This window comes from Chlorocebus sabaeus, chromosome 7, assembly GCF_047675955.1.
Source record: "Chlorocebus sabaeus isolate Y175 chromosome 7, mChlSab1.0.hap1, whole genome shotgun sequence".
Taxonomy (NCBI): Eukaryota; Metazoa; Chordata; class Mammalia; order Primates; family Cercopithecidae; genus Chlorocebus; species Chlorocebus sabaeus.
Window position 1 is genome coordinate 50,520,618 of NC_132910.1, and position 27,452 is coordinate 50,548,069.

The 27,452-nt window shown below is 40.0% G+C and overlaps 2 protein-coding genes and 1 long non-coding RNA gene across 3 annotated transcripts in view; 2 read left to right on the forward strand and 1 right to left on the reverse strand.

Moving 5' to 3' along the window:
- Nucleotides 1–11,943, forward strand: part of METAP1 (methionyl aminopeptidase 1) — an 85,878-nt gene extending 73,935 nt beyond the window's left edge. The window contains exon 11 of the mRNA XM_037990136.2: nucleotides 9,789–11,943. Within this exon, the coding sequence (XP_037846064.1) occupies nucleotides 9,789–9,862 (74 nt within the window). The 3' untranslated portion in view covers nucleotides 9,863–11,943. The remainder of the gene's footprint in view (nucleotides 1–9,788) is intronic.
- On the reverse strand, nucleotides 1,473–23,268 carry ADH5 (alcohol dehydrogenase 5 (class III), chi polypeptide). Its single transcript, XM_037990139.2, has 9 exons — nucleotides 23,145–23,268; nucleotides 20,278–20,379; nucleotides 17,089–17,230; nucleotides 16,492–16,579; nucleotides 11,803–12,022; nucleotides 11,392–11,652; nucleotides 10,027–10,162; nucleotides 1,886–2,024; nucleotides 1,473–1,752 (listed from the first exon to the last, which is right to left on the reverse strand). Exons 1-9 carry the CDS (start codon nucleotides 23,154–23,156, stop codon nucleotides 1,728–1,730), a joined length of 1,125 nt encoding a protein of 374 aa, XP_037846067.1. The 5' UTR covers nucleotides 23,157–23,268; the 3' UTR covers nucleotides 1,473–1,727.
- Nucleotides 23,263–27,452, forward strand: part of LOC103236017 (uncharacterized) — a 46,443-nt gene continuing 42,253 nt past the window's right edge. The window contains exons 1-2 of the long non-coding RNA XR_012093391.1: nucleotides 23,263–23,527; nucleotides 23,603–23,742. This is a non-coding gene — a long non-coding RNA (uncharacterized lncRNA). The remainder of the gene's footprint in view (nucleotides 23,528–23,602; nucleotides 23,743–27,452) is intronic.

The following is a 27,452-nucleotide window of genomic DNA, read 5'->3' on the forward strand; positions in this document are numbered from 1 at the left end:
TATGCTATTGTGCACATAGAAACTCCTGAGAAGATACATAGGAAACTTAACAATAATCACCCATTTTTTGCAGGTTAGTGTATAGCTTTTCTTTCTCATTATATAATTTCCTGACAATTTGTATTTTCTAACCCTTAGGTATATTGCATTCATTCATTTATTTTTATGTCAAGGATTATCAGGATGCTAAGATCCTGGACCATTTGTGTTTGCTTCTTTATACTTCTCAGGATAAAATAACCTAAATGTTACTTACCGCTACCAGGAAGATTTATGTGACTACATTAAAACTTTATTCAACAAAATGCCATAAAGTAAAAAGAAAAGTCACAAGATAGACTAGAAGATATCTGCAACATATAAAACTGACAAATGATTGATGTCTAGAATAAAGAACTCCTAAAAATTATTCAGAGAAAGAGAAGTAATTCAGTAGAAAGTTGGGCACAGGATATATAGGAACAGGTTCTTCACAGTAAAATAAAATGTCCATTAGAATGAAGGATTTAAGGAGTAATTGAGGAAAATGCAAACTAAAGTCATAGTAAAACACCATTCCACACTCATGTAATTCACAACAATTCACATCTACTTTGAAGAGCAATTTGGCAATGTCTAGTAAGGCTAAATGTGTTTATTCTGTGATACACGTCTTAAGTAACTAATGCAGTGAGCCCAATACAGAAGAATGTTCCACTACAGTGTTGTAATACAGAAACTGGCAACAACTTCATGCCTTCAATTGGAGAAAAGATAAATTACGGTAGTTTCCATAATTGAATACTGCTACATAGTACTAAGATTAATGAATGAGAGCTTCACATATAATATAGATTGAGTGAAAAAAGAAAAGCTGTAGAATGAACCAGTATAAGGCTTAAAAACATATAAAACAATACTAAAGAGTAGATGGTTTAGGTTATATACAGTGAAAGTACAACAACATATACAGGAATGATAAGCATTAAGTTTTGGATAATTGTTACCTCTGGAGGGGAGGAACGGCATCGTGATCTGGAAGTGGCAAAATGTTAAGATTTGACAAAAGTAGGTGCTGAGAACTTTGATATTCAGTATGTAATTCACTATACTAGAAATAGTACAGCCACAACCAACATACACATACACCTATTTAAGCCCAGAATACTGTTTCAATAATACATTTTAGTGCCCTGTGAGGGGCAGATGCCATACTAGGAATTTGGGGTACAGGTATGAACAAGGCACAGTACCTGCCTTCAAGATAATATCACAGAAGCACACTTGGGTCCTGATTAACTCTGTCACTGATGGCTAGGATCTGTTCTTTAATCAACAGGCCTGAGACCCTTCAAAGTTCAACGAATGTTTCTAAGGTTTCAGACACCCACCACTGCCCTGCTTCCTTTATCTTTCCTTTACAGAATGAAGATAATGGGCAAACCACGACAAATGATTACAGCATAAAACAAAGAAGACAACTTCCACACAAATGCAAAAATTACTTTTATTATGTTAAAATATTCCTTAATGAGCTAGCAATTATTTATGTGGAGGAGAGTCCGGAAAACAGGTTCATGACTGAATTATTCTTGTCCTTGATTATATTCATGAATTACAAATATCACACTATTCTCTGGAGTAGCTGTGAAGCTCTACGAGGCTGTGAGGTTAGAGGCACTTCTCCCTGCCTGTTAAGCTGCTCCCATCGCATCACAACAGGATGGACATTATTTTTCTCTTTTGAATTAAATCTTTACAACAGTTCGAATGCTGTAAAAGGAAGCAACATACTAAGTTTTAAATGATACCTTTAAGACCACTAAAATTGTTTTTCGACTCTCCACTGCCTCAAACTCTGTGTCATTATTACATTCTATGATATACAGTTAAAGAGAAAGCTTACCTCTTTCCAGAATGCATCAGTTCAAAGGCTTTGTTAATTTCATCAAAAGACAGATTGTGAGTCACAAATTCATCAACTTTTATCTTTTTGGACATATATTCAGACACCAACTTTGGGACACTTTCAACACTCTTCCATCCTAAAAGAAATCACATATTAATTTATTCAACAAATTCCTGCAATATGCTTGTTACTTAGTGGAGGACACAAACGCATTTAAAAGAATGAATTTTTTGATGAGCTAAAGGGTAATGAAAAAAATCCAAAATAGCATGGAAATGATTTGACAAACACCTTTCAGTTAAGAAGTAAATACTTGAAGATGGCCGAATAGGAACAGCTCCAGTCTACAGCTCCCAGCGTGAGTGACGCAGAAGACGGGTGATTTCTGCATTTCCAACAGAGGTATCGGGTTCATCTCACTGGGGCTTGTTGGACAGTGGGTGCAGCCCACGGAGTGTAAGCCAAAGCAGGGCAGGGCACCATTTCACCCGGGAAGTGCAAGTGTTGGGGAATTCCCTTTCCTAGCCAAAGGAAGCCGTGACAGACGGTACCTGGAAAATTGGGACACTCTCACCCTAATACTGCGCTTTACCAATGGTCTTAGCAAACAGCACACCAGGAGATTATATCCCGTGCCTGGCTTGGAGGTTCCCATGCCCACGGAGCCTCGCTCACTGCTAGCATAACAGTCTGAGATTGAGCGGCAAGGTGGCAACAAGGCTGGGTGAGGGGCGTCCACCATTGCTGAGGCTTGAGTAGGTAAACAAAGCGGCCCAGGAAGCTCAAACTGGATGGAGCCCACTGCAGCTCAAGGAGGCCTGCCTGTATCTGTAGACTCCACCTCTGGGGACAGGGCATAGCTGAACAAAAGGCGGCAGAAACTTCTGCAGACTTAAAAGTCCCTGTCTGACAGCTTTGAAGAGAGTAGTAGTACTCATAGCACGGAGTTTGAGATCTGAGAACGGACAGAGTGCCTCCTCAAGTGGGTCCCTGACCCCCAAGTAGCCTAACTGGGAGGCACCTCCCAGTAGGGGCCTACTGGGACGTCATACGGCCAGATGCCCCTCTGAGACGAAGCTTCCAGAGGAAGGATCAGGCAGCAGCATTTGCCGTTCTGCATTATTTGCTGTTCTGCAGCCTCCACTGGTGATACCCAGGCAAACAGTGTCTGCAGTGGACCTCCAGCAAACTCCAACAGACCTGCAGCTGAGGGTCCTGATGCTTAGAAGGAAAACTAACAAAGGACATCCACACCAAAACCACACCTGTACGTCACCATCATCAAAGACCAAAGGTAGATAAAACCACAAAGATGGGGAGAAACCAGAGCAGAAAAGCTGAAAATTCTAAAAATCAGAGTGCCTTTTCTCCTCCAAAAGAACACAGCTCTTCGCTAGCAACAGAACAAAGCTGGACGGAGAATGACTTTGATGAGCTGAGAGAAGGCGGCTTCAGACGATCAGTAATAACAAACTTCTCCGAGCTAAAGGAGGATGTTCGAACCCACTGCCAAGAAGCTAAAAACCTTGAAAAAAGATTAGATGAATGGCTAACTAGAATAAACAGCGTAGAGAAGACCTCACCTCATGTAGCTGAAAACCATGGCACGAGAACTACATGACACATGCCCAAGCTTCAGTAGCCTATTCGATCAACTGGAAGAAAGGGTATCAGTGATTGAAGATCAAATGAATGAAATGAAGTGAGAAGAGAAGTTTAGAGAAAAAAAGAGTAAAAAGAAACGAACAAAGCCTCTAAGAAATACGGGACCATGTGAAAAGACCAAATCTACGTCAGATTGGTGTACCTGAAAGTGACGGGGAGAATGGAACCAAGTTGGAAAACACTCTGCAGGATATTATCCAGGAGAACTTCCCCAACCTAGCAAGGCCGGCCAACATTCAAATTCAGGAAATACAGAGAACGCCACAAAAATACTCCTCGAGAGGAGCAACTCCAAGACATATAATTGTCAGATTCACCAAAGTTGAAATGAAGGAAAAAATGCGAAGGGCAGCCAGAGAGAAAGGTTGGGTTACCCACAAAGGGAAGCCCATCAGACTAACAGTGGATCTCTCAGCAGAACCTCTAAAAGCCAGAAGAGAGTGGAGGCCAATATTCAACATTCTTAAAGAATTTTCAACCCAGAATTTCATATCCAGCCATAAGTGAAGGAGAAATAAAATCCTTTACAGACAAATGCTGATTTTGTCACCACCAGGCCTGCCTTCCAAGCGCTCCTGAAGGAAGCACTAAGCATGGAGAGGAACAACTGGTACCAGCCACTGCAAAAACACGCCAAATTGTAAAGACCATTGATGCTAGGAAGAAACTGCATCAATTAATGAGCAAAATAACCAGCTAACATCATAATGACAGGATCAAATTCACACGTAACAATTTTAACCTTAAATGTAAATAGGCTAAATGTACCAATTAAAAGACACAGACTTGAAAATTGAATAAAGAGTCAACACCCATCAGTGTGCTATATTCAGGAGAACCATCTCATGTGCAGAGACACACAAAGGCTCAAAATAAAGGGATGGAGGAAGATCTGCCAAGCAAATAGAAAGCCAAAAAAAGCAGGGGTTGCAATCCTAGTCTCTGATAAAACAGACTTTAAACCAGCAAAGATCAAAAGAGACAAAGGCGCCCATTACATAATGGTAAAAGGATCAATTCAACAAGAAGAGCTAACTATCCTAAATATATATGCACCCAATAAGGAGCACCCAGATTCATAAAGCAAGTCCTTAGAGACCTACAAAGAGACTTAGACTCCCACACAATAATAATAGGAGTCTTTAACACCCTACTGCCAACATTAGACAGATCCACGAGACAGAAAGTTAACAAGGATATCCAGGAATTGAACTCAGCTCTGCACCAAGTGGACCTAATAGTTATCTACAGAACTGTCCACCCAAAATCAACAGATTATACATTTTTCTCAGCACATCACACTTATTCCAAAATTGACCACATAGTTGGAAGTAGAGCACTCTTCAGCAAATGTAAAGGAACAGAAATTATAACAAACTCTCTCAGAACACAGTTCAATCAAACTAGAACTCAGGATTAAGAAACTCACTCAAAACCACCTAACTACATGGAAACTGAACAACCTGCTCCTGAATGACTACTGGGTACATAACGAAATGAAGGCAGAAATAAACATGTTCTTTGAAACCAATGAGAACAAAGACACAACATACCAGAATCTCCGGGACACATTTAAAGCAGTGTGTAGAGGGAAATTTATAGCACTAAATGACCACAAGAGAAAGCAGGAAAGATCTAAAATTGACACCCTAACATCACAATGAAAAGAACTAGAGAAGCAAGAGCAAACACATTCAAAATCTAGCAGAAGGCAAGAAATAACTAAGATCAGAGCAGAACTGAAGGAGATAGAGAAGCAAAAATCTCTTCAAAAAAATCAATGAATCCAGGAGCTGGTTTTTTGAAAAGATCAACAAAATTGACAGACCACTAGGAAGACTAATAAAGAAGAAAAGAGAGAAGAATCAAATAGATGAATAAAAAATGATAAAGGGCATATCACCACCGACCCCACAGAAATACAAACTACCATCAGAGAATACTATAAACACCTCTACACAAATGAACTAGAAAATCTAGAAGAAATGGATAAATTCCTGGAATGCACCCTCCGAAGACTAAACCAGGAAGAAGGTGAATCCCTGAATACACCAATAACAGGTTCTGAAATTGAGGCAATAATTAATAGTCTACCAATCAACCAAAAAAAGTCCAGGGCCAGACGGATTCACAGTCGAATTCTACCAGAGGTACAAAGAGAAGCCAGTACTATTCCTTCTGAAACTATTCCAATCAATAGAAAAAGAGGAAATCCTCCCTAACTCACTTTATGAGGCCAGCATCATCCTGATACCAAAGCCTGGCAGAGACACAACAAAAAAAGAGAATTTTAGACCAATATCACTGATGAACATTGATGCAAAAATCCTCAATAAAATACTGGCAAACTGAATCCAGCAGCACATCAAAAAGCTTATCCACCATGATCAAGTTGGCTTCATCCCTGGGACACAAGGCTGGTTCAACATATGCAAATCAATAAACGTAATCCATCATATAAACAGAACCAAAGACAAAAACCACATGATTATCTCAATAGATGCAGAAAAGGCCTTTGAAAAATTCAACAGCCCTTCATGCTAAAAACTCTCAATAAACTAGGTATTGATGGGATGTATCTCGAAATAATAAGAGCTATTTATTATTAATAGCCAATCTCATACTGAATGAGCAAAAACTGGAAGCATTCCCTTTGAAAACTGGCACAAGGCAGGGATGCCCTCTCTCACCACTCCTATTCAATATAGTGTTGGAAGTTCTGGCCAGGGCAATCAGGCAGGAGAAAGAAATAAAGGGTATCCAATTAGGAAAACAGGAAGTCGAATTGTCCCTGTTTGCAGATGACATCACTGTATATTTAGAATACCCCATAGTTTCAGCCCTAAATCTCCTCAAGCTGATAAGCAACTTCAGCAAAGTCTCAGGATACAAAATCAATGTGCAAAAATCATAAGCATTCTTATACACCAGTAACAGACAAACAGAGAGCCAAACCATGAGTGAATTCCCATTCACAATTGCTACAAAGAGAATAAAATGCGTAGGAATACAACATACAAGGGATGTGAAGGACTGCTTCAAGAACTACAAATCACTGCTCAACAAAAGAGGACACAAACAAATGGAAGAACATTCTATGCTCATGGATAGGAAGACTCAATACGGTGAAAATGGCCATACTGCCCAAGGTAAGTTACAGATTCAATGCCATCCCCATCAAGCTACCAATGACTTTCTTCACAGAATTGGGAAAAAACTAAAGTTCATATGAAACCAAAAAAGAGCCCACACTGCCAAGAAAATCCTAAGCAAAAAGAACAAAGTTGGAGGCGTCACACTACCTGACTTACAAACTATACTACAAGGCTACAGTAACCAAAACAGCATGGTACTGGTACCAAAACAGATATATAGACCAATGGAACAGAATAGAGCCCTCGGAAATAATACCACACATCTACAACCATCTGATCTTTGACAAATCTGACAAAAACAATAAATGGGGAAAGGATTCCCTATTTAATAAATGGTGCTGGGAAAACTGGCTAGCCGCAAGTAGAAAGCTCAAACTGGATCCCTTCCTTACATGTTATACAAAAATTAATTCAAGAGGGATTAAAGACTTAAATGTTAGACCTAAAACCATAAAAACCCTAGAAGAAAACCTAGGCAATACCATTCAGGACTTAGGCATGGGCAAGGACTTCATGACTGAAACACCAAAAGCAATAGCAACAAAAGCCAAAATTGACAAATGGGGTCTAATTAAACTAAAGAGCTTCTGCACAGCAATAGAAACTACCATCAGAGTGAACAGGCAACCTACAGAATGGGAGAAAATTTTTACAATCTACCCATCTGACAAAGAGCTAATATCCAGAATCTACAAAGAACTTAAACAAATTTACAGGAAAAAATCAACCCCATCAAAAAGTGGGCAAAGGATATGAACAGACACTTGTCAAAAGAAGACATTTATGCAGCCAACAGATACACAAAAAAATGCTCATCATCACTGGTCATCAGATAAATGCAAATCAAAACCACAATGAGATACCATCTCACACCAGTTAGAATGTCGATCATTAAAAAGTCAGGAAACAACAGGTGCTGGAGAGGATGTGGAGAAATAGGAACACTTTTACACTGTTGGTGGGACTGTAAACTAGTTCAACCATTGTGGAAGACAGTGTGGCGATTCCTCAAGGATCTGGAACTAGAAATACCATTTGACCCAGCAATTCCATTACTGGGTATATACCCAAAGGATTATAAATCATGCTGCTATGAAGACACATGCACATGTATGCTTATTGTGGCATTATTCACAATAGCAAAGACTTGGAACCAACCCAAATGTCCATTAATGATAGACTGGATTAAGAAAATGTGGCACATACACATCATGGAATACTATGCAGCCATACAAAAAGGTGAGCTCATGTCCTTTGTAGGGACATGGATGAAGCTGGAAACCATCATTCTGAGCAAACTATTGCCAAGGACAGAAAACTAAACACCGCATGTTCTCACTCATAGGTGGGAATTGAACAATGAGAACACTTGGACACATCACACAATGGGGCCTGTCATGGGGTGGGGGAGGTGGCAAGGATAGTATTAGGGTATATACCTAATGTGTAAATGACGAGTTAATGGGTGCAGCACACCAACATGGCACATGTATACATATGTAACAAATGTGCACCTTGTGTACATGTACCCTGGAACTTAAAGTATAATTCAAAAAAACCAATAAAACTATGGATATAAAAATAGCTATGGATATAAAAAAAAAAGTAGTAAATACTTTTGAGAATTTTCCTTTCTCTGTATTAAGATTTACTAAAACCTCATTAAAGTTTTGGCCTATTGAGACTTTTAAAACTGCCCACGACAGAACTCTGGAAGTCTCAACAACAAACTTATTTAGGTCCACATCAGCAAAGATTTCTATAATCATGATATTCAAGGAAGGAAAAAAAACTCATATAATATAGGACTTTATTTCCTTGGTTTTAAATTTAACAGTGAAATAGGGATAGCATCTCAGAACAGAAAACTATGAAACTAAAAAATGAAATAGAACTCTTAGCTAAATGGTAAGATTTTAAAGAAAATCAGGTGCTTCAATTTCTCACTGTATCTAAAGAAGCAACACAATCAACAAGAAGCCTTCTACCTTCTAAGGATGCTTTCAACCATATTTCAAACCTCCTCCCTTATATTCTCCACTAATTATTCTTTCCCCACAAATTGTGGGGATTTTTTCTTTCTTTTTAAACCTGGTAACTGAGATGACCACAGCCACTCCTGTTCTCTAGACAGAAACTTCTATTATCTTTGGATCATATTTTAGCAATGCAAGGGGCCTCAATGATACAGTGAATTACCCAACCAGCATGTGCCAGAATGAGGCTTCAGTTAGAGGTTACTACCAAGATCCCCTGGATCAGCCAGGCTTGGAATGCCCTTTCAAATACAGCCATGGACAAAGTGATGCCCCCAAATAGCATACACAGCTTACAAAGTTTCTTCTATGATACTCTGCTGTGGCATATATCTAGAGCTTTGAAGAGGAGGGCAAGTCAGATTGACATTTTCTCAGGCAAATTCTGTAGTTATAAAGAAGGAAGACTTTGGCCAACCCCCCCCATTTTAGCATACTTTCCAAATCTTTTCTTCTGGCCTTCAAAAAAGCTGGCATAATGTGAGGTAGAGGACCTTAAAAGACAACTCGTTAAATACAGATCATTCAAAACACACGCGATGTGATTTTTTTTTCTTTAGGAGGATGATGAAATATAAATATATATTTTTAAAACCCTTTAAAAACTTTAGACTCATTTATTCACAATCGTTGGGAAATACAAACATGTTGTGACATCTTTTCTCTCCTCTGGCTGAGCAACCATGGAAAAGATAGAAAGTGTTTCCCCGCAACCCCAAACCACCAAGGACTTTTTAGGATCACAAGGGAAAAATGATCAGTCTAGCAGCTTTTTGATTTTATGATAAGGCTTCATCCAATGAAATATTTTCAGTTTGAGACTCAATATTGGTTACTGCTAAAATCATACAGATGTATGATCACATCCAGTGATCACTGTACTCCTGGAAAAATGAATAAAAATGTAACAAGCTACTTGAGTCCACAAGAAGAAACACACAATGGCTGATACTGCTGTTTGCTTACTCTGCAATCAACTTTCTGCCCCTGCTATACCCATAACTACTTCCTCACTAACAGAATATTGATTTGTTTCTTTTACAGAATATGCACCAAGTGGCCCTATGTTTCAGGAGAAGGTGAACACGTCTCCAGTCCTAGGGGTAAACAGTGACTGAGTCTGAATCCCTTCTAATAAAACAGACTTGCATGCAACAACATAATGAGAAGGCAGCCCATGAAGATTCTTGTTAACATAAAAAAATTAGGCTGGGATTAAACATCTGCCAATGCAAATAACAAAAGAGAAAATGCAGTAATCTCATCTCATCCATTGAATTACCTCCAAAGGCAGTGCCTTTCCATGTGCGACCTGTTACCAGCTGGAATGGACGAGTGGCAATTTCTTCACCTGAAGCAGCTACTCCAACCACCACGCTGACGCCCCAGCCCTTGTGACACGCCTCAAGTGCTGCTCTCTGCAGGCACAGATATGACCAAATCACAGAAGTCAGTGCATTTTCCTGAGAATAACTGCTTCCCAGAAACTTCTAGAGATGCCATTGTTTTTAAATAAAATGGCAACAAAAGGCCAAACTTAACATTTAGTGAGCTCAATTTCATTGAACAATTTATATTTTCATTTACTTTTTTTGTTTTTTTTTGAGATAGTCTCCCTCTGGCACCCAGGCTGGAGTGCAGTGGCATGATCTCGGCTCATGGCAACCTCTGCCTCCTGGGTTCAAGCGATTCTCGTGCCTCAGCCTCCCTAGTAGCTGGGATTACAGGCATGCACCATTGACACCCAGCTAATTTTTGTTATTTCTAGTAGAGATGGGGTTTCGTCATGTTGTCCTGGCTGGTCTCGAACTCCTGGCCTCAAGTGATCCACCCGCCTTGGCCTCTCAAAGTGTTGGGATTACAGGCGTGAGCCACCACGCCTGGCCTGAACAATTTATTTTAACAAATTAACCTGGTTAAATATTAACATAAATTAAAATAAAGTATTTGCTTTCTATTTTAAAAAGTAAACTGTAAACTCTAAACGATTTAATTTTAAAAAGCAGGCAGCAGAATTAATAGTAATACTTTTACTGAGTGTCTATGTAGGTTTAAGTAGATATTGTTACTACAGGTTGATTATCTTTTATCTGAGATGCTTGGGACCAGAGCGTTTTGAATTTTGGATTTTTTCGGATTTGGAATATTTGCATTGTATTTATTGGCTGAGCATTCCTAATCTGAAAAGCTCCAATGAGCATTTCCTTTGAGCATCATGTTGGTGCTCAAAGTTTCAGATTTTGGAGCATTTTGGATTTTTGGATTAGGGATAGATGTTCAACCTGTACCTGCATTTTATAGATGAGGAAACTGAGGTTGAGAGAAGCTGTTTGTTCAGGGTCACTGGGTTAGTAAGTGGATGTGTATTTGATTCCAAAGCCCATGCTCTGCACAACTGCTTTATTCTGTCTTTTCATTTCATGAGACATGCACTTAGCAGGCATTGAAAGGCAAAGAAACATCTCTTCTCATCCTTCCCTGAGCTGTTCTTGTATCATTTCCCACTGTAGTTCAAATAGATATTTTCCCCTTCTTTCACTAGAATAATTCTTATCAAGAAACTTTCCTTTGCCAAAACAATTTTTAATCTAAAACTGCACTTCAAAAAAAGTTCCATAAATTAAAAAGGAATGAAGCTCATACTCACCATGACCTTCACATTACCAATACATTCAAAGGAATAGTCCACTCCTCCATCAGTCATCTCAATGAGCACTTCCTGGATGGGTTTACTAAAATCCTGAGGGTTAATACATTCAGTGGCTCCAAACTCTTTGGCCCTTGCAAATTTATCTTTATTGATGTCCACACCAATGATCCGGGATGCACCAGCCACTTTACAGCCCATGATAACTGCCAATCCAACTCCTCCCAGGCCAAAGACCGCACAAACAGAGCCAGGCTCCACCTAGGAGTAAAGACAGTTTATAAAGTACGCATTCTACCAGAGTCAAGAGAATCGCTGGGTTTCATACAGATGGGCCAATTTCACTATTCTAGGACAGTTTCACTGAATTAAATTAGAAGGCAGAAGCAAAATCCCAAGTCAGTCTCTTACCTTGGCAGTGTTCACAGCAGCACCATAACCAGTTGAAATGCCACAACCTAGAAGGCAGACTTTATCCAAAGGTGCTAAAGGATCTATTTTAGCAACAGAGATATCAGCCACAACTGTGTATTCAGAGAATGTGCTGGTTCCCATGTAATGCAAAATTGTCTTTCCTTTGCAAGTAAATCTGCTGGTACCATCTGGCATTAATCCTTTCCCTTGAGTGACTCTAAAGAAAATAAAGAAAAAGGCAAGCTGGAATTAGGTTTCTAAAAACCCACAAGAAAAAGAAATCAGTTTTAAAAATAATGACAAGTAAATATTCAGAAAGTGTTGTAAACTAAAATTTTGAATGTATTCATTATTAATTTAGCACCTTGCAGCAATGCCTTATAAACGAAATTTATAAGAGATTTATAATCTTATCCATCTTTTCCAATATTCACTAGCCTTCTAGATCATACTGTTAGAATATTGAACTCATTTTAAGAGGTACAACTTATGGATCAGTTGGAATTATTTTAAAATCCCATCATTAAAACGGTGGGCCGGGTACAGCGGCTCACTCCTATAATCCCAGTACTTTGGGAAGTTCAGACAGGAGGACAACTTGAATCCAGGAGTTCGAGAGTAGCCTGGGTAACACAGCAACACCCTATCTCTACAAAAAATAAAATTAGCCTGGTGTAGTGGGGCATGTGCCTGCAGGAGGTTCACTTCAGTCCAGGAGTTTGAGGCTGCAGTGAGCCGTGACTGTGCCACTACATTCCAGCCTGGGTGACAGAATGAGACCCTGTCTCAAAAATAAAAAAAATGAAAAAACCTCTGTGAGCAAATATAACTTCATAAAGGATAAAGCCAAAACCAGTACCTATGCAAGCAGAAATTATAAACCATTAACCAGATCAGCTGACAAAAACAGATGGCCAAACTGGCTAATTTATATCTTTCAGGAAGCATTTTTCTGAAGTGTAACTAACAGTCCTCAATAATGCAAGTTAAATTACCTCTTCACTTTGTTTTGCCTGTGACTTGGTTACACCAATAGGAAAGAAAACCCAAAAAGCTTACAAAGGCCATTGATGCAATAAATGGTAACAAAAATTACTTTTGCTATTCTAAACAGAAGTGATATAACATCTTGCTTAGGAGTACCCACCCTAACGTCAGAGTACTTGGGTTCAAATCCTGTGTCATCTGAGCAAGTTAATTAATCTTTATGCCTTCATTTTCTCACTAGAAAATGCTGAGAAACATAGGTAACTTCCTTTACAGATTGCTGTAAAAATCTAATCAGATGTTATATGAGGCTTCAGCATTGTGTCTGGCACAGAATTGATGTTTAGTAATTATGTTATTTTAAATAAAATAAAAACTAAAAGTGCTTTTTTTTTTGAGACAGCAAAGGCTGGAATGCATAGCTCACCACAGCCTTGAACAGTGAGGCAGGAGGATCGCCTGAGCTCAAGTGATCCTCCTGCATCTGAGTACCAAGTAGCTGGTACTACAGGGGCATAGAGACGGGGTCTTGCTATGTTGTCCAGGCTGAACACTATAATTTGATGTATACTCTTAGCTAAACTCTTTGGAACATACATATGAATAAATACACAGATGAGAAAATAGACTGCCTCTAGATTCAAGAGCAAATACATTTCCTTTGAGAAAGAAACAAATATGACCAGAAACAAAGAACAGGTGACAAAGCTCCATCAAAAAAAAATTTTTTTTTTGAGAAAGGTTTTTACTCTGTCATCCAGGTTGGAATGCAGTGGCACATCACTGCTCGCTGGAACCTCAACCTCCAGGGCTCGTGATCCTCCCACTACAGCCATTGAGCAGCTGGGACCACAAGCACGTGCTACCAAGTTCGGCTAATTTTTATAATTTTTTATAGAGAGGGGATTTCACCAAGGTGTGCACGTTGTTCTCTAACTGCTGGACTCAAGTGAACCACCTGCCTCAGCCTCCCAAAGGGTTGGGATTATAGGTGTGATCCACTGTACCCAACTAAAAATAACTATTATATCTTAATGAGAACAATTTAAATTTGGTTAGCCCTCCTTCATGTGAGAAGTCACTGTATTCTAGAGGAGTTTCTTGAAGAAAAGGTGATGTGGAATACATTTTATGCTTTGAAAGAATTTCTCAAAATGGTAACAAAGAACCCATCACCATTACTGTATTTCATGTGTTGCAAAATTTTTCAGACTGTGTTTAAAATTCCCTTTCAAAGCGATTAGTTTTTTTTTTTTTTTTTTGGTTCTGGTTTTACCAAAGTAACAGGATTTGCTTTATAAAATAAATGGAATTTTGTTTTCCAAAAATATAAACTAATTTTGTCAATAACAAACAAATGGATCTCCCATACAATGCTGGTGCAAGTGTAAACTGGTACAAGTATACCAGAGAGCTGTAGATGCATATCCTATGACTCAGCAATTATAATCTCAAGAAAATGCTCAAGAGAAAGCAATGCTTATATCCATCAAAAGACATGTATAAGAAAGAATGTTCCTAGCAGCATTAACTGTAACCACCCAAAACTGGAGTAACCTAAATGTCCATCAACAGGAGAACAGATCAATACTGGTATTTTGAATGCAATAAGACAGAGCAACAAAAAAGAACTACTGACGCATATGCAGCTTGATACATCTCACAGACATTATGAAAGAAAGAAACCTGACAAAACAGCATGCACTGCATGACTCTATTTATACAAAGGTCACAGTGAAAGGAATCAGGACAGTGGTAACCTAGGAGGGAGGTAGGTTCTGACTTGGAAGGGACATGAGGGGCCTTGTCAGGTGCTGGCAGGGTTCTCTATCTTGATCTGGGTGATGTTCAAACCAACAGGTGTTTACATACATAATTATTCATTGAGCTGTACACTTAAGATCTATACACGTTAAGTGCTTTATAATATGCATGCTCTACCTCCATTTAAAAGAAAATGGAACACACACAAGGGGATCTTAAATTTCCTCAAAGAGGTAGTTCTTTCAGTGTTGTTACCTACTACAATAAAAACAACTACCTTTTCTGTGTCAAGGAGTTAGGTTATCTCCTGCAGTCTTCCTAATAGCCTTAGTGGGTAAGTTTTATTACTCTCACTTACTGGACAGTAAAATGGTTCATAAAAATGATTTTGTTTAATCTCACAAGCATGTTTTTCCTTACTACATAGTTTGGCAAATTTAGCCTACTGTTTTGTGAAGAGAATGGGTACCGAAAATTCTGTTTTATATCTTAATGGCTGGTGATACTGGACAAACCCCTTAGTTTCTCTCTCTTTTTTTCTATAAGAAAAGTCAGTATATTTATGGTTTGTTTTATAAAAGTTACTGTAATACAATGGTACATAGTATTGAATTCACAAAAATATGAACAAATTTTTATAGCAAGACACACTCACAATGAAAACACTGCTTCAAAGCAAGTTATATCCAGATGACAGTGTCTATACACACAAACATCCCTAAAATTTAATGGTTCTTTTCTTTGCAGCAGGAGGGAGGGAGAGAAAAGAAAAAAGATAGCAGATACCCTCAACTCTTCAAAAGCAGAGATTTGTTCAATGAAAAATAAAGGAGCTGAAAGAAAAATGAGCCAACAAATTTCCAGATTATGACAAACCATTCCAGGGCAGGGTTGGCGGGGGGTGGGGGGAGGCGGGGTGGCACGGTAGGGGATCCTGGGGAGAGGGAGGGCCCAGCTGCCTTTGTGAAGACCAGCCAAGGTTAACATGCGGCACCACAGCTGGCAAGGTGAGGCCAGGGTGAGGCATAAGGTGGAGTCACTCCCCTGGTCTCTTCACATCCCCACTACTACCTTCTTTCATGGGGCAGAGAGGAAACAGAATGCAGACACCCCTTGGGGGCTGTACAAGTTACTTAAATCAGCCACCTCTATAAGCTACACATTTCCTCATGTGAAAAATAAATGTTTCTTCAGTTGCACAATTAGGCAGAAAACTACAAATGGTAGAGAAAGTTGCTGCTGTGCCCAGGTACCCTCTCTGTGTCAAAACTTCTTAATTTCTGAGTCTTCTCTCATCTGTGAAAACGGGGATAGTAGTGAGGTTGCTATAAAGATGGAATGAAACCACTGATATACAATGCACTATATAAACTGCCACGTAATTATTTATTCTTATCATTGTTAATATGACCTTGTGGAACAGGAATTAAAAGAAATTAAAGAATGTGTAAGCAAAAACTCAGTTATATGTAAGAAAAGCCAATTTCCCCTGAGGAAGAGAAAGAGCTGGAGTCCTTTAAAATTAATTGCCTGTTTTTCTATGGCTAGTGAGCCTTATCTCTCCCTTTCCCAGGCATTGTGAAGACTCTGTTTCTCTAGCTGTGCAGCTGCAAGGTCACAGACAAATAATCTCAAGTCGTAAAACATGTTGTTCCTTGAAAAGTAAGAAATGATGTAATGCATGTCTCAACTGAATAACTGTGTTTGTTTCTCACTTCTGTAATATGCTCCCCCCTGCAGAGATCTCTCCCTGCCCTACGAAATGCTTAAAAGGTGTCTTGACTCTTTGTTTGGGGCTCAGTCCTTTGGATGTTAATCCAACTGGGTTGGTGCACCTAAATAATTAAATAATTCCTCCTCAACCCCTCAGTCTCTCTGATTCCTTAATTATCCTGTAGCACTTGTGTTTTAAGAAGAATATAAAAAGATACTAACCTTATCTTCTGGCAAAGGTTAGTTTTAGGATTTAGACAAAATTTGCATTCTCCACACTGTGGGATGTAAAGTGGGATGACAGTGTCACCTGGAAACAAATGCAAAGACATCCTGAACAGGTAGTATCTATTTCTAAATGAAAACATCAGCCTTTGCAAATTCCTGTCAACTGATGTGGCTTTGCAAAGTTAACAACTTCAAGTCTTAGAACTTTACCTAGGTAACATCATTCAGATACCGTCTGACCATGCAAAAAGTATGTTTCAATATTTTTATCTAAATGAAACTCTTTAAACAATAACTGAAGAACAATGAAGTTATACGCTTCAAAATCCTGCTTCATTGATGCATCTCTAAAAATTCTTCCAAAATTGGTTTATGGAAATGTACTTAAAAAGTTTCACACAAACGGTAGTCTGCAAAATCAGAGAGAAAAAAATATCCAAATATTTGTGCTTCCCAGATGAGGAATAAACTCTCTTGACAATCTACTTAGATGATACCTGTTAATATGTAGTGGGTAGTTTTATCAGAAAAACAATTTCCCCATAGGAATAAGCCAAAATCATCAAACAAGTGGTTCAAATATCTCCTTACCCGCCTTCAGTTTAGTAACTCCCTCGCCAACACTTTCCACAATTCCAGCACCTTCATGTCCCAAGATCACTGGAAAACAACCCTCAGGATCAGCTCCACTCAGGGTATAGGCATCGGTGTGGCAAACTGCAGTGGCAATGATCTATTAGGACATTAAAACAATGAATGTTTAAGTGTGTGTGCATGCAATTCAGAGGTACAGATATAAGAAAAGTCATTTTATTATAATACTGTATTTCACTGACTCTAAGACATATTTCTTTCATATTTTAACCTCTCTGAATTCAGCATGTGCTTATAATCCATGGCATCTTAACAATTAGAATTGGCAGCAATTTTTTAGTGGTACTTAAAAGCAATGGTGCATTTGTATGCAATGAAATAGGGAACATCCAGTCCCCCTTTCAGTGCATGTTAGCAAGAGAAGGTGAACAAGGTCATTTTATGGGCACCATGCCTTCAAGCATGGAGAGAAACATCACCTGTGTGCAAAACAGGTGGACTCCATCTCACTGTTAGTTTTCTCATGACAGCTGGGAAATATGATTTTTAAAGAGGTAATGACTACTTCAGAAATACGCCAGTCTGTTTGAGTCTGGGCCAAAATTCAGAACTTTGAGAGGAACCAACTCCCTTTTTACAAACCAGACACAAGTTCGATTTAAATGAGCCTGTTATCTCTCTCTCTCTCTGGCTATATTATATAATAATAATAATAATAATAACTTATTACTATTATTATTATTTTTATTATTATTTGAGACAGAGTCTCGCTCTGTCACCCAGGCTGGAGTGCAGTGGCATGATCTCGGCTCACCGCAACCTCCGCCTCCTGGGTTCAAGTGATTCTCCTGCCTCAGCCTCCTGAGTAGCTGGGATTGCAGGCGCGTACCACCAGGCCTGGCTAATTTTTTGTATTTTTAGTAGAGATGGGGTTTCACCATGCTGGCCAGGCTGGTCTTGAACTCCTGACTTCGTGATCTGCCCACCTTGGCCTCCCAAAGTGCTGGCATTACAGGCGTGAGCCACCATGCCCGGCTGTAACTTATCTTTTAAAGCCACCAAAAGCACAGAAAGGCAAAATCTTGGAGTAGTTCTATTTATGTGTGTCTGCTCCTGGCTTTACATCCACTTACAAGGTAACAATCTTTGCTACCTGTCTGCAGTTTTGCAGGGAAGATAACTGTACTCATTGTGTCCATACTGCTCAATGAGCACAATGAATACCCACTGATTGTGAGCTGTATGGGCCCTTAATATATCCAGGACAAACATCTTCTTCAGTGGCAAAATCACAATCAGCTTAATTTCTGAATTTGAAGGAAAAAAAGCACTATTATTAAAAGATTTCAAATTCCTGGGTATGGGTTGGAAAGGACCTTAAGATGTTATTTGGGCCAGTTGCCATGGCTCACACCTGTAATCCCAGCACTTTGGGAGGCCGAGGTGTGTGGATCACTTGAGGTCAGGAGTTGGAGATCAGCCTGACCAACAGGGTGAAACTCCGTCTCTACTAACAATACAAAAATTAGCCAGGCGTGGTGGCGCATGTCTGTAATCTGAGTTACTAGGGAGGCTGAGGCAGGAGAATTGCTTGAACCCGGGAGGGAAGGGTTGCAGTGAGCCGAGATCGCACCACTGCACTCCAGCCTGGGCAACAGAGTGAAACTCTGTCTCAAAAAAAAAAAAAAAGAAAAAGAAAAAAAGAAAAAAGATGTTATTTGGTCCTGGTCTGCTCCACCTGGTATGTGGGATCTTTGGGGGCATGAGCCAGTATGTGTGGTGTGTTTTCAAAGTGAGATGGTGGGGGAAGTATATTCCAAGTCACAGCTCTTTTTTGCTGTGACTCTTTTCCTAGAATGTTAATGATCACTACTCTAAAGCACTAATTTTATAACAAAACAAGTAGAGAGTAGTAGAATGCTAAACACATGAAGTTTTCTACATGCCAAGGTTTCAAAGCTCTCTCCAGCTGGCTGCCTTGTACAATAGCCTCTCTCCAGGGGTAGCATCATTTCTCTGCCACCAGAGGTTGAGAAGCACTAGAATAATGAATTCCCTGAATCCTACCCTTGTCCGCCAGGATGGGTGCATTTTAAAGCTCTCTAAGCAAGCTGACTTCACTTGCTTGTTGCTCTATTCAATCAGGACCCTCTTCTCAAATCTTGTTTAGTCGCTGTAGCAAACGTGAAGACCATTTCTGTCAGAGGCATTTTAACCAGAGCAACTCCATCTTGAATAGGCACTGGGTAAAATAAGGCTGAGACCTACTGGGCTGCATTCCCTGGATGCTAGGCATTCTTCATCACAGAATGAAATAGGAGGTTGGCACAAGATACATGTCAGAAAGACCCTGCTGATAAGCCAGGCTGGGGTAGAGAAGCCAGCAAAAACCCATCAAAACCAAGACGGCAATGGAAGTGACCTCTGGTCATCCTCAAGGCTCATTATAGGCTAAGTATAGTGCATCTGTATACCAAAAGGGAGTCTCACCAGTGCCATGAGTTTATAAATGCCACGGCAATATCATGAAGTTACCCTATATGGTCTAAAAGGGGGAGGAATCCTTAGTTCTGGGAATTGCCCACCCCTTTCTTGGAAAACTCATGAATCACCCTTTGTTTAGCATATAATCAAGAAATAACTATAGGTATACTCGGTTGAATAGCCCATATTGCTGCTCTGTCTATGGAGAAGCTATTATTTTATTTCTTTGCTTCTCTAATAAACTTGCTTTTACTTTATGAACTCACTCCAAATTCTTTCTTGCGTGAGGTACAAGAACCCACTCTGGGTGTCAGAATAAGGAACCCTTTCTGGTAACATTTCTTCTTTTGTTTCTAACGTGTCAGCATATATTTAAAGTTATGTAATCAGCAGAAAAATGAGTATCCTACAGAGTTACCTTAAACCCAAACTGCAGAAGATAAATTGCAATAATCCAATGACCCATGGGGATAGCTGTTCAGCCCAAGATCAAAGCTAAAAAAGATGGAGAAGCATGCTGCAAAGGTGAGTGATTAAGAGAAGGATGTTATGATTGTAAGGCTGGATGACTTTTCAATATCTTTTCTTTGACACTGTCCTTTGGGATTTATCCTCTGCAGATCTCAGATCTACTCATCTGTCCAGAGACCTCCTTGTGTCTTTTTTTTTTTTTTTTTTCCAGTGCCTTAAATATACCATTACCTTGATTCGAACTTCATGAGCCTTTGGGGGTGCCACCTCTATCTCCTCTATGGAGAGAGGCTTTCCAGCCTCCCAAGCAACTGCAGCCTTGCACTTGATAACCTGAAGTGGGGAAAAAAGGGAGTAAGCTGTTTATCCTCCTAAACAAATAACTACTTAATAGCCAATTTAGATACAGATTAATGCTAACCTTAAAAAGTATATCGCAGATTCACAAAGAAACATATGTTTCCAAGTGACATGTTTTTAGATTTCATACAAATAGTATACATCAAAAATGATTTAATTGAGATGATTACCTGGTCAGATAGAAAAGCATCTTTTGGTTAAAAAGTTGTACTCATCAAATATTTAATGGCCCTCTACAATGCATAAGCAAGAGCAGGTTAAGAACACAAGTTCCGAGAGAATCTGATTCAGCAGGTCTGGCATGGTGTCCGAGAAATCTGCATGCTTAACATGTGTCGGAAGAAATTCTTTTGATCAGGCTGTTCTGAATACCACTGGTTTGGTGCAAAATTGCAGGGTGGGAAGGAGGATTAGGAATGTAACAATGAGGAGCTATATCCCTTGTAACTGCACCGGCCAATGTAGCAGCCACTTGCACTTAGAAAATGACCACAGGCCGGGCATGGTAGCTCACACCTGTAATCTCAGCACTGTGGGAGGCTGAGGCAGGCAGATCACGAGGTCAGGAGTTCAAGACCAACCTGGCCAGCATGGTGAAATCTCATCTCTACAAAAATACAAAAATTAGCTGGGCATGGTGGTGCACATCTGTGTGGTCCTAGCTACTCAGGAGGCTGAGGCAGGAGAACGGCTTGAACCAGGGAGGTGGAGACTGCAGTGAGCCAAGATTGCCCCACTGCACTCCAGCCTGGGCAACAGAGCGAGACATCATCTCAAACAAAACAAACAAACAAAAAAACAAACAAAAAAAGAAAACAGAGATATGCTATAAATATAGCTGGACTTTGAACACTTAGTTCAAAGAAAAGTAAAAATACTCATTAACAGTATTTTTAAAAATACTGCTTACATGTTGAAATGGTATTTTGATTATGTTAAGTAACATTATTTATGTTATAAATAAACTATTAAAACTTCACTTTTTCCTTTTTAATGTGGCTACTGAAAAATTTTAAATTACACAAGTGTCTAATGTATCTATAGCACACAGAGCTGCTTTAGAGATTATAGTCAGTATACCCTCCACAACCAGAGAACCACACATAATGAGAAAGGTCCTGATTAGTTCACATTACACTTGAGAAATGCGTTGACAGACTAAAGGTTGTAAACCACTGGGTTTACAGGAGACAGATTTTAAAGTTAATAATTACAAAGAGTGTGATTTAAAGAGACAGGCACAAAGTAATACAGAAAGCAAAAAAAGTAGATTAAGAGCGTAACTTTGCTTGGTTTGGGAGAGCTTCACTTCTAACCCAGATACTGAAGGATGAGGAAAAAGTAATTATAAATGGTGATAAAACACCTATATATAGGGTGATTGTGAGGACTGAGTAAGAATGAATATGAAGTGGCACTCCAGCCTGGGCAACAAAGAGTGAAACTCCATCTCTGAACTGGGGGGAAAAAAAAAAAAAAAAAAAAAAAAAAAAGGAATGGCCTCTGTAAATTGGTGAGGCTGGAAATGATCGTTTTTTAAAAGTAAATTGCAGATATTAAATATTAAATCTTATAGTACAAAGAATCAGACAATGCATTAGAATCTTTTTCACTTCAATGTGCCATAAATTTCAACTCCACAAGTCAGATTCAGAATACTGACAATTAAGTTATGCAACCTAAAAATCCAAAGAGACAAGAATACTAAATTTGATGGCCTGCTGCCCTTTAAAAAATGTCTTACAGGAGCCTAACCTTTCCTTTTTACTGACAATTCTAAGCAAAACAAAGTCCCACTCTAAATCCGCGGGAAATGGCACTACTTCAACATTTGAACTATAGTAACAATTACAATCTTTCACATTCTGTGAACAAAGACACTCAGCAATAAGGAAAAGCAACTACCAGTTTAAGTCTGAAAGACTGTTTAGAGTTTCTTTCAAACTCCAATATGTTAAGGCCATATGTCTTACTAGAAAATGTCAAAATTTGCAAAGCATTAAAATAAGCAACTTTAGACTATTTACGTTATTCGTAATTTCTGCCTTTCTTTACTGTCTAATGTGTATTTTATGAACTTGTCATAGAGGAGCAGACCTGGTCGGAATCCCAGTCCGCCATCACAACCGACCTCAAATCACAGTTTTTGATAAGATGTCCCCATCTCGCGGAGGTGTTTGTTATGTGAGGACTAGAGGGAAGATAAATCTCTTGGTGTTCAAGCGCTCGAAAATGTTTCTGAAAGGGACGTAGGGTCTTTCCAAAATACACTCCTTGGAGGCACAATAATTAAGGCGTAGGCTGAATTATGAAACACAAGCAACCTAGGAGTTAGGAGCACGGGCTCTGGCTGCAGCTCTGCCAAGTATGCAAGCTGCAAGAATGACCCAGAGCGAGTTACTTAACTTCGTGTAAGCAGCAATGCGTGGCCGCTCCTAAGCCATTTCCACTGGGATACCGTCCTGACCAGCCCCTGCCCCCCACTCTCCGGCTCTCCCACCCCCACCCCGTTCCGGTTGTCCCAGAAGCAGCAAAGAAAGCTGCTTCCCAACTGAAGAGCCGAGACAAAGCTTCCTTCTCTTTCTGCCCCGCTGAGCCGCTCGCCGGGGCCCAGTTTCAGAACCAGGAGCCAGATCCCGTCCTGGGCCGAGCCTCGCGCGCCCCCAAGGACAGCAGCCTGGTCCCATGCCATGCAGTCCCTCCCTAGTACTCAGGGCCCTCCGCTCAGCGGGCGCTACCTGGTTCGCCATGTCCACGGGTTTTGGTCAGCACCGGGTGCGGATATTCGGAGTGGGCTGCGCGGCGACGGCGGCGTGGGCGTGGCGAGCGCCTAGCGAGGGGGCGCAGCGTGGGGGCGGGCTTGCAATGGCGTCGACCGGAAGGGCGGTGCTCGAGCTGTGGTGCGTGCCCCTAGGTTGTAGATCCCTGGGTGCACTCGGTGGCGAGGCTGTGCGGCGCCGGTTTCGTGGCTAAAATCCGACAGCCTTATTGCAGAACTCGTTTCTTTGTCCGGAAAGGGCTCCCCTGTGTAACTTTACACCAGTTATCGTAGATGAGGCTTGCAAATTACAGATGTGGACGGTGAGGGAACGGGAATTTCACTGATAGCGCCTGAGAACCAGTAAGAGACCTGCAACAGCTTTGTGCTCCACTGGCAAATGCTTCCTCCTCTAATACGCATTATGTGTGCTTGCAGACACAAGGAGTAAGATACAGCCCCTCAAGGGACTCGCCATAGGGAGAGGACACAGAGCTGTGGGAATAAAGGGGCCACAAAGGAGGACAGAGGCGTTTGCTGAAAACTTCCGAAGCTCCCATTCCAGCAGTTCCTGAAGGGTAGGTAGGATTTTGGGTAGACAGTAGAACGTGGGCAGAGTTGAAAGGAGGAGATGAGGGGAACAAAACGTCTCCTGATCCTGGACAGTTTGATGTGTTAAGAGTGGGCCAAAGTGTAGAGAGAGAGAATGGAGTATTTTTGCCGGTTTACACTTTGTTTGAGACAGAGTCTTGCTCTGTCGCCCAGGCCGGAGTGCAGTGGTGCGATCTCGGGTCACTGCAACCTTCGCCTCCTAGGTTCAAGGGATTCTCGTGCCTCAGCCACCTGAGTAGCTGGGATTACAGGCAGACACCACCACGCTGGCTCAATTTTGTATTTTTAGTAGAAATGGGGAGTGGGGTCCGGGGGGGCGGGGGGTGGTCTCACCATGTTGGCCAGGCTGATCTCGAACTCCTAACCTCAAGTGATTCGCCCACCTCAGCCTCCCAAAGTGCTGGTATTACAGGCATGAGCCACTGAACCTGGCCTGCCGGTTTACTCTTAAACTCTGTTGTAAATGCTGGATTTTGTTAAAATAGCTCTATCAGACACATTGCTCTTCTCTATCTGTTTTTCAGTCTTTTTCATGGCTTTTTTCCTGGGTACATATGGTAAGATTATGTCCAAAGTCTTTCCGTCCCTTCACTCCACTCTCTCACTCACACTATGGCTTTTAACTTCTATTTATGGAAAGATGACTGCCAGATTATTATCTCCAACCAGGATGGCTCCCCTAAACTCCAGACTTAGACTGGATTTCTGTCCCCGTTAGGATATCTCACAATCGAATGCAACTTCTAAAACTCATATTAATATTTTCTCCTTAAAGGGACTCTTCCCTCTGTGTGTTGACACTCTTCACGTACTTGCCCTAGCCAGAAACATGAGAGTCACAACTTCTCCCTCTCCCTCAGTCCCTGCATTCAGTTTGTCACCAAACCCTAAATATCTCTCTGCCCCTCTCTCCCCACTGCTGCTGCGTTAGTTCAGGCTTTCATAATTTCTTACAGGATTACTGAAAGATCCTCCCATCTGATTTCTTTGATGCCAGGCCCTTGAATCTGATACTTAAAAAGGAAAGCCCTGTTAGTGATCTTTCCAAAACGTAACATCAATCAATGCCATTTCCTATTTTTCTTCAATAATTTTTGAATGAGGTAGGCTATAAACACCATTCTTCTATTTAAAAATATTCAAGGGAGAACAAATGGATAAAATCCAAAGTCTTTAGGCCAGTCAGGCCCTGAATTACTTCATTCTATATATGTCTCTATCCTTATTTCCTACTCTTCTGCCAAATTTCACACCAACCTTTAAGGAACATTTGTAGTTCCTTAAAAGGACTATGCTTTTTCTTGATTCCAGGCCTTTGTGTATGCCAACACTTCTGCTTGGAGTGCAGCAAGCAGTTTCTAGAGGGAAAAAAAAGAGTTTTTGCAGAGAGTTAGTTTTCTTTTCCCTATTGCAGATATATTGTCTATTTTCTGGAAAGAGACACTTGCATTTTTGTAGTACCTTGTTTAACAATAATAGACAAGACTTCAGGTTTCTGGTCTGACGTACATAATTTAGAAGTCATCACTCCATCCTAACAAGAACTAAAAAGCTAAACGAAATGAGAAATTAACAACTCTTCTTTGAGCTGTAGGAGAAGTGGGGTCACAGGGAAAACAGCTTCCCCAAAATTAGAGACGCAGATGGGTGGATTCAAAGAATCACAACTTACCATAGAAATGCACCTTTAGAGGAACCATTACTGGAGTAGGAAAGTCTGGGCTCTAATTAATGAATTGCTAGAAGCTCGTTATAGATTAGTTTGAGAGTTAAAGATTCTGGGGGGCTTTCACACTTTTGTGAGTTTTACCTCCATGAATTCTCAGAGAAGATCAGAGAAAAATCTCCAATTGCTTCCTGCATGAGGAGTGTAAAAGGAACTATTTTGAAAAATTCTAGAGCATTTTGTTCTTAACAAGACTTGCCATCAAAAGAAACTATTTTACTAGAGCCTAGTGTACTGAGATTTTTACAAGTGGTTAACTGCCCTGGGGGAAAGGAAATACCCAACTCTAGCTCCCTCTAGACATTCTGTATCACCTAAGGGGGTGGGAAAACAAACTGAGAACTGAAGTTTACAGCCTAGGGACCCAGGCTTACTAAAAGAATGAGATAAAATGGTAGAACTGTAGGACACTTCCCCTTCCCATATATCTTACCACTACATTACTAAAGGGCTGTTTACTGCAATTCCTTTGACCCAGTATATTTTATCTGCCTTTCAATAAAAAATTACAAGGCACGTTAAAAGGCAACATAGTTTGAATGGACAGAGGAAGCAGCAGAACCAAACCCAGAGGATGACAGGGATGTTGGTATTATCAGACCATGAATTTAAAACAACTATGATTAATATTGTTTGAAATGCTTATTCCTGGTACCGTAAAGAAATAGTACTTGAACATAAATTTAATTGAGTAAGGCCATTTTTACCTCTGCAGAAAGGGTACACTCGCCAGCAGTTTTGCCACGAGAATACACCAAACAAAGGAGACAGGGTCATTTATAACCTGATGCGTCCACCCTACTGCTGTGTCCGGTTTCCATTGGCTGAAATGGGACCTCACATTCTGTATTTGTCGTGACTGACTAGCAACTTAGAACTTTTTAAAAGAGGCAAAGGTAGAGGAGAACAAAGGAAGGTGGAGGTAACTTGTGGAATGCTGAGAAAGGTAAAAACACTTTTAAATAAGGAAGAGGAACAGGCTATGACCAATCCTTGCTTGGACTAATATCAGCATGCCAGGGCAAATACTTAGGAGCACAGGTCTTTGAATAAATTTTGCTTCTAAGAGAAGTTACTATTTATTCCTAATTAAATGGGGAGGAAAGTCTTTGAAGAGGAACCTCTACTTTATTTTTTACAATATGCTAAGGGCTTTAATGGGAAAAATAGACAACATGCAAGAACAATGGATAATGTAAGCAGAGAGATGGAAATTCTAAGAAAGAACTGAAAATAAATGACAGAAAAAATACTGTAACAAATGAAAAATGCCTTTGATGGGCTCATTAGTAGACTGAATGTGACTAAGGAATGAATCTTTGAGCTTGAGGGTATGTTAATAGAAACTGTCAAAACAAGAAAGCAAAGAGAAGAAATGAATAAATGGAACAGGATATCATATACCTGTATGGGAATACCAGAAAGAGAAGAAAGCAAAAGGAGCAGAAACAATATTCAAAGCAACTATGAAAATTTCCCCAAATTAATGTCAGGAAACAAACCACAGATCCAGAAAACTTAAACACCAAACAAGTGTTCCTTCCAAAACAGAAAGCACAAAGCCCACATGGGTTTACTGATGAATTCTTCCAAACATTTAAGGAAGGAATTATACCAATTTTCTACAATCTTTTTCAGAAGATAGAAGCAGAGAGAATACTTCCTAACTCATTTTACGAGGCCAGCATTGCTGTAATACCAAAGCCACAGACATTACAAGAAAACTACAGACCAATATCCCTTATGAACCTAGATACAAATATCCCCAACAAAGTATTAGCAAATTGAATCCAACAATGTTTAAGAATAATTACATGCCACAACCATGTTGAATTTATCCCAGGTATACAAGGCTGGTTCAACATTAGAAAAATAAATTAATGTCATCCATCACATCAATGGGCTAAAGAAGAAGAAAATCCCATAGCAATAGGTGGAGTAAAAAACATT